Source organism: Sceloporus undulatus, chromosome 5, assembly GCF_019175285.1.
Source record: "Sceloporus undulatus isolate JIND9_A2432 ecotype Alabama chromosome 5, SceUnd_v1.1, whole genome shotgun sequence".
Taxonomy (NCBI): domain Eukaryota; kingdom Metazoa; phylum Chordata; class Lepidosauria; order Squamata; family Phrynosomatidae; genus Sceloporus; species Sceloporus undulatus.
Genome location: NC_056526.1, coordinates 183241019 through 183248906, shown reverse-complemented (window position 1 = coordinate 183248906; position 7888 = coordinate 183241019). Strand labels below are relative to the sequence as shown.

Sequence of the window (7888 nt, the reverse complement as noted above, 5' to 3'; positions counted from 1 at the left end):
TTTGGCATAGCAGTACACTAAAGGACATTCTGTCTGATCTTGGAAGCTAAGTAGAGTCAGCCCTGGTTAGTACTTGGATGAGAGACTACCAATAAATACCAGGTGCTGTGAGCTATATTTCAGAGAAAGAAACTGGCAAAGCCACCTCTGAATATTCCTTACCTAAGAAAACCCTATGAAATTCATGGGGTTGCCATAAGTCAAGAGGTAACTTGAAGGCACGTGCATACACATATATACTATGTCATTGTAAGGTGAACATCTGATTGCAGAGCCATGTATCTCCAAGGATATTCTCTTCTAAGAGGGAAAATGGGTTATTTGAGGGGAATACACTTTCCCTTTAAACATTACCCCACAGATCCCTGCATCTGATAAAAAGTGACATACTCTTGAGTAAGTGTCTCCAACGTAAATTAAAATCAATTCAAGATGTAAAAATATACATGCCTAAAATCACTGGTCTATATACAAGCTCTGATTTTGGATATGGAGACTCTTTCAGTGAGATTAAATCAGCACCAGTCATCACAATATTCCTTGAGGTTTCCCTTCCCTGCCCAGTCACTTTTGTCTTGTGCTTTGTGGCCTCAGAACCCCATCATTGCTGAGAGCCTGGAGCAATACTGATGACTGCAGAGGTGTATGCTGCAATAGGCTGTTAGTAAGAACAGCATCAGCATTTGTAAGGCAAGACAACAGAAGGCACACCACTTGGATCCTTTCTCCTCTGTGGGCTGGAATATCTTTCCAAGCAGTTTCCAACTCTGTGACTAAGCTACAACACAGATGCGAATACTGCATCAGATTTGCAGTTTGGGTACGTGGGAAAATTCACTATGCCTTCCAATCTGCACTGTGTTCTGAAGTTCCTGGCCTGTTGGACATCGAAGCCAAGGTCTGTACCTTAATTTGGAAGGGTTGCTATCTTGTGATGGGTGGGCAAATTCTGGAAACCACATCATATGTACTGCCCTCTTGCCCTGTTCAAATCCTTGTGGTTGGCTTTAAAGAGCTTGGATACAATCACAATATAGGACACAATCTACAACATGCTTACTCTATAATAATTCTATTGCAGTTTTAATGAGGTGCCAGCAAGAATCTTGAAACTATTGTGGTATGGCAGATGGCAGAATAGGTTTATCCTTCATAGGTCAGTAAAATGAGTCCCCAGCTTGTTGGGGGAAATTGGCTTACAGATTGTAAACTGCTTAGAGAGTACTGAGTTCACTGATAAGCAGTATAGAAATGCAAATGCTATTGCTATAAAAATATAGCTGTGTACGTCTGTTTCAGCATAAAAAGGGCGTTTACAGCAGTGATTCCAAAATTATGGAATAGCCTACCGGAAGAGATCTGTTGCATTACTACCTTAGAGGCCCTTAAGAAGGCACTCAAAACGGATCTCTTCCAGTGGGCTTATCCATCAGATTCTATATAAAAGTTAATGATAATATTCCACCCCCTCGACTGTGATCACTGACTACTGATAAATTGATTTTAGAGTACTAATAGCAACTGGTAAATTCAATATTAGTGTTTTATTGATTGTATTAATATTTTGTACTATTTGTATTACCTTATTATTTTATTGTTGTAATCCTGCCTTGATCTTTGGAAAGGCAGGAAATATAAATATGCTCTATTATTATTATTATTATTATTATTATTATTATTATTGGAATTTCTGTTTTTCCACCAAAAGTTATGCTAAATTTTTATTTTTCTTAGTCTCCAAGGTATAACAGGATTCCTTTATAGGGAGTGCTGAGTTCACTGATAAGCGGTTTAGAAATGTAAATGCTATTGCTATTGTTATAAAAATGCAGCTCTGTACAGCTGTTTCAGCATAAAAAGATATAAAGGAATCCTTTGTGGGCTAGAGTCCAACAAATGTTATGCTAGAAATTTATTTTTCTCAGTCTCCAAAGTGCAACAGAATTCCTTTATAGGGATTTATCTACAGATTACACAAATTCAAATTCTGATTTATTCTAAACTTCACTGAATGGCCTTAAGGTAGACAGCTGACATATTCTCAGTCCAGCCTGCTTCACTATGCCCTTGTGTTGAATGCATGCTAAAGAAGTAATACTTAATTTCCTTTTTAATTAATCACTGTCTGTCAGTATATTTTCTACCCAAATGGTGCTTAAAGTGCCCTTCACTCAAACTAAACTAAAAAAGCATTCAAAATTATTATAACAACATTTCCATTAAAATGCAAATGGCATGTGCTGTTGAAGTAATAAATGTGTTGTGGGGCTTACAGTAACTTATAATGTCTTATATTAATATGAGGGGACCACAGATATGTAGGCAAAGGTAGGTAGAAAGTCAGCATACTCTGTCAGCATGCTTGAAACTGGGGCTTGTATTTATTGGCCAGAGTGGCATCCCTTGGGTTTTGGTTCCAGGACACACACACACACACACACACACACACACACACACGCCCAGTGGATACCAAAATCTGTGGATGTTCAAGCCCCATTAAATACAGTGGAGCAGTAAAATGCTTAACTTTTATGTACGAGACAATGGCAAAATCAAGGCTTCCTTTTGGAAATTTATATATTTTTAAAATATTTTCAAGCCATGTGAATATGGGGGACTGACTGTACTTTGGGCTGCCTCCAGAGTATTCTGGACCCCAATTCCCCTTGAATTCCTTCCATTTTACCTGTGCTCTTGCAATGGTGGCAGCTGCCTTCCTGTGCAATCCCCGGTCTTCACCCAGCACTGATGTTAAATTCACAATATAGTGCCCAGCCATGTTAGTGATGCTGGGCACCTTGTTCACAGAGTGACTCGAACCCATACAAGCAGCACTGGGTGGCTTGCAGGGACGTGCATGGGAAGGCAGCCACCTATCATCACTGTGGACAGACCTGAAATCCAGGAGTAGAAGATAAGGTTTTTAAATTCATTGTGAAGTCGAAGGCTTTCAGGGCCAGCATCTATAGTTTTTTGCCATGTTCTGGAAGAGTTATTCCTAATGTTTCACCTGCATCTGTGGCTGGCCCAGCAAACAATGGGTCACTAATTAAATAGACACCCAGAGGCCTTGCCATTCAACAAGAGACCAACACATGGATTAACATGTAAACCACATCCTTTCAACCAAGGGTCACACTATATACATATACATATACATATACTGTACATATATATATATCTCCCCCACTCACTCTCATGCCAGCATGCCAGCATTCTCTGAAGTTGCCAGCCACAGATACTGGAGAAATGTCAGGAATAAACTTTTCCAGAACATGGCCACATAGCCCGAAAAACCAACAAAAAACTATTTTTATATTCGGAAACGCCAAATTGGGTGAAGCCATCGTGAAGACAGTCATAGAATCATTGAATCCTAGAGCTGGAAGAGACCCCATCTAACTCAACCCCCTGCCATACAGGAATACACAGTCTAACCACTCCCAAGAGATGGCCATCCAGCTTCTGTTTAAAAACCTCCAAAGAAGGAGAATCCACCACATTCAGAGAGAGCATGTTTCATTGTCAAATAGTTTTTACTGTCAGTCAGTCCCTGGTTTGTGTTTTGGCCTTGTATCATGTAAATAGGACGCAATGAGACTGGGGGTGGGGGTGGGGGTGGGATTTGAAGTAAATAATTCATATAGACAAATCCCAGAAGAGAATGTGTTTCATAAATGAATGAGTAGGACATCCCTCAGACCCCAGATCCAGTGTGTAAGGATGGGAGTTCGAATGTGGCAGAGGCACCCTGCTGATAGCAAAGAGAAGCTTGGTGATGTATATGTCTCTATGTGCACACATGCACACACATACTCTATGTCAACCCTTCCTCATAGCCCTAGATGCATCCCATTCTGTTGTTGTCCCCAGTAGGAGATGGGTTGGAGCCAGTTTTGGGCACTCCATTTGCCTGAGAAAGGCCCAGTTTGAGCCCCTTCTATATCTTATCCTGCAGTGACTGTGCCTCTCCTTGACTCCTCTTAGATCGAAAGACGCTTACGGTGAAAGAATCTCATGGCAACTTTCCAGTTCATGATATGCCATAATAGATGTGTTGGTCCTTGAGATGGCATTCCACTTATTCTTGTTTCTGCTGCAACAAACTGATATAGCCTCCTCCCAGGAAACTGAGTTTCAAAGGACAACTGATTAAGGAGACTGTGTAAAGGACAGATGTGTGTGTATGGACATGTGCCTGAACACATGCCTCAGAATACCAGTTTCATTATGGTAGTAAATGGAGGTGGGAAAGTGGTATTGTTTCTGTGTCCTCCTTGTGAATTTATATTAGGCACCTGGCATGTTATTGTAGAAGAGTGCTGGAGTAAATAGTCTTTTGGTTTGATACAGCAGGTCCCTTCTTATGCATTCAATGTACTTGTATACATATTTGTCTGTATGTGTGTGTGTGTGTTCGAATTAAGAGAAAGCTTATAATGCATTTTCTAATTCTGGTTGAATTCTACTGGGGAAGGGCCCTTCCTGAAGAAAAGAGATATAAAATCTAATTGATAGGAATAAATTGTTAGCAATTTCCCAAGTCTTAACTGACCAACTGCAAACTGGTTAAAGTAGCTTCAAGGCTTACTGCATGAGCGTTAATTCAATTTATCTCTATCCATTTTAAAATTTAATTCTGGCAGCATCCTGAAGTTACCAAATGGTTTTTAGCACTGAATTTGCCACCCGAATACAGCCTGGGTCCATCCCCACTTTCAGAGCTGCTCCGGCTGCCATTTTCTTAACTCAGAAAACTCCTGGATCCAAAAAGAGCCAGGAGAAGCGGGGATGGACCTGGACTATATTAGGGCAGCAAATTCAGTGGTAAAAACCATCCAGTAACATCAGGATGCTGCCCAAATTAAATTTTAAACCGGATAGAGGTAAGCTGAATTAACATGTATGTGATAAACCTTTTGTTAAAGTCAATTTATATTCTAACCTGAAATGCTGTTTGCATGTATCTTAATCCCATTCAATTACGAAATAAAAAGAGCTGCATCTTAACTCATCCACCTTAAAGCCAGCTGGGAATCAGAAGACAGGTGGAGTAGAAGGAGAGAGTAGGCGGAAACCACAAAGTCCTAGTAGTGCCAAGGATGGTGTGCTTTGTGCCGTGTGGCCTGTCGGCTTAGTGTTGTTGTTTTCATACACTGTTCTGCTTGCTCTGACCTTGTGTGTAATGAATCGGTGAATCTTGGTATGCCATGCTAGGATAACCAGGGAGTAATGAGTGGGAATGTTTCTGCTTGACAGTCTACCAAAACATGGATTCACTGGGCAGAAATGTCTTCTTGGGGAGGAAGGAGGAAGCAGAGGCATTCAAGCAGGGCAAAACAAACTTCCTTTAATAAATGGCACATAAATTAGTATGACTGAGTTCAGTTGGTAGCCAAGTTTAACCTTTTTTTCCTGATCAAAGAGGACAAATTTTTCTTGGAATGGTTTACCCCAGTGGTTTGCAAATGGTGGGGTAGGACCCACAAGGGGGATGCAAGAGTTGCTAAAGGGGGGCATGAGACTCAGAGGCCCTGATCCCCCTCCTCTTTCCAAACCTTTTTACGTGTAAAATTTACACATGCATTGAGTTAAATATTGAATTTACTTAAAACTGTTCTAGTTTGAACAATGTTCTTTCCTTATACAATGTTAAAATATAAATATACATGAACGTGCCAATGAAAATAGCAATAGCAAGTATATTTCTATACTGCTTATTAGTGCACTAAGCACTTGCTAAGTGATTTACAATGCGTAAGCTAATTGCCCCCAACAAGCTGGATACTCATTTTAGCAACCTACAGAAGGTTACCAAGCTGAGTTGGTATCCTGGCTGGTATTGAACTCACAACCTTGTGGTTTGTGAGTGAGTGGCTGCAGTTCTGGCATTTAACCAGTGCGACATACACTAAATAAACAAAATATTTTTATTCATATACTGCATCGAAGGGCAGAGGCATAATGTCTACATGTAGGTGGGGTCCCAAGGGTAAAAAGTTTGAGTACCACTGGTACATCCTTTGCATGTTGCAAACCCCACCAGCCCTAGCCAATATAGCCAATGGCGAGTAATGTTGGAAATTGCACTCCATATAATTCCAACCCCTAAAGTAAACTAAGGTACCTTCTACATACCCTCTAACATTTCACCGATGCCTATGCCTAAGGGCAAGGTTTTGCCTATCCTCTCTTTGCCTCTCCCCACAGCTGAGTTAATTGAGTGCAAACTATTTTTATGCTTTGAATTCAGTTTGCAGCAATTAAAATAAACTAAGGGGAAAAGTGGAAGGAAGAGAGAGAAACTGGGACGTTTGAAAACCAGCTGACAAAGTGGGATGGCAGAGGATTAATTTGGACTGCCCTTGCCAAATTTGGATGCTGGAAGGTATGGGACCATTTTGATAATGATTAGCCTGCTTTTACAGGAAAAAAAAAAGTCTAAACAGAATGTAGTTCAGAGTTTGAAAAAGATACCTTTCAAAGAATTGAAAGTGTTAGTCTGTAGAATCAGTATTTAGGGAGATTTTGTAGCACCTTTGAGACTAATTGAAGGAAAGAGTTGGCAGCATGATATTTCGTAGAGTAAAGTCTAATTACTCAGATGCCTTTACCTTTTAAAGTTAATTTTTTAAAAATACCTTTTAAAGAAATACAGTGTGCCCTTCCCTTACATGGGGATCCGTTCTGCCCCCCCCCCCCCCGTGTAAGGGAAAAAATGTGTATGCTCGAGCCCTATTAGAGGTAATGGGCTCATGCATGCGGTGCAGCATGCGGGCGCACCCCCATCACTTTTTCGGGGGGGTGAGAGGAGTTTTTCCGGTACAGCTTCCAGCATATGCTGGAAGCTGCGTATGGCACACCCACCTATAATGCCAGTGCGCTGTATGTTACATCCCTCAGAATCCTGCATCCTGTATGGCCAAACTGGTGAGGGGATTCTTGGAACTATACCCAAAAAGTATCTTTTCCAAGCTCTGATGTGGTCATATTAGCCTGTTTAAACACAGTTAAAACTTGCATTGCTGCTAGCTGTCTACATCTGCAGTTGTCCACCCTCACAAGGCAACCTTCATCAACGTTAGTTACAATGAAAGAGGCATGACTGTTCCACAGCTCATATTTATGTGGCACTCTTAATTCATATGGTGTAGAGTACCACTCTTGTCACATATATGCCACATAAAGTGCCATACCTTATAGGTTTCTGTTATTAGATGACTATGGCAGCATGTGAGAGGCAGACACGTGCTGTTGTATTTTGTTGCAATTGAGCACCATCACTGTAAGTGGCCACAAGATGACATTTTGCCTACCACTTCATCAAAGGTCACGTGACCCACAAAATCAATTGAAGTCCATTTGGGGGTTCTGATCTTCACCTCAAGGCATTTATAAGGATGTATGTTTAAAATTGACTCAAACTGCTGACTTTTGGACACTCATTGGAGACAAATGGACAAATGCAATTTAATCAGTGAACCAAGAGCACAAATCAGATTAGAACCAGGCAAATGAAATTTCAGTGAAAATGAATATAAACAGGGGAACATAGAGATACATCATGCCATAATTCTTAGAGTTTTTTTACAAATGACCAGTCTATCCAAAAACCTTTAAACTTCTTTAAGAATGTCCTGGCTTCACAGATTGAGCAATTCATCCCCATTCATGTTCAGTCTGGATTGTTCTCAGACAGTCTGTCCCCACTGACTTCTGAGGCCATGTGTCTATGGCCATTCTGCTTTTTCTTGCTCAGCTACTTGCTCAGTTGATATCTGTTTGCCTCTAGACACCAGTAAAAATACGAGTGCCTCAAGAAATGTACAATATGCATGTTCTTAGTTATGAATCAAGAGGAAGAGGACAAGGCAAAGAGAGGTCACAG

At 40.7% G+C, this 7888-nt stretch overlaps 1 protein-coding gene across 1 annotated transcript in view; it reads left to right on the top strand.

Moving 5' to 3' along the window:
• The first annotated feature begins 833 nt into the window (after positions 1-833).
• The window catches only part of SHROOM3 (shroom family member 3), a 136937-nt gene continuing 129882 nt past the window's right edge, over positions 834-7888 (top strand). The window contains exon 1 of the mRNA XM_042470082.1: positions 834-898. Coding sequence (XP_042326016.1) covers positions 840-898 — 59 coding nt within the window. The 5' untranslated portion in view covers positions 834-839. The remainder of the gene's footprint in view (positions 899-7888) is intronic.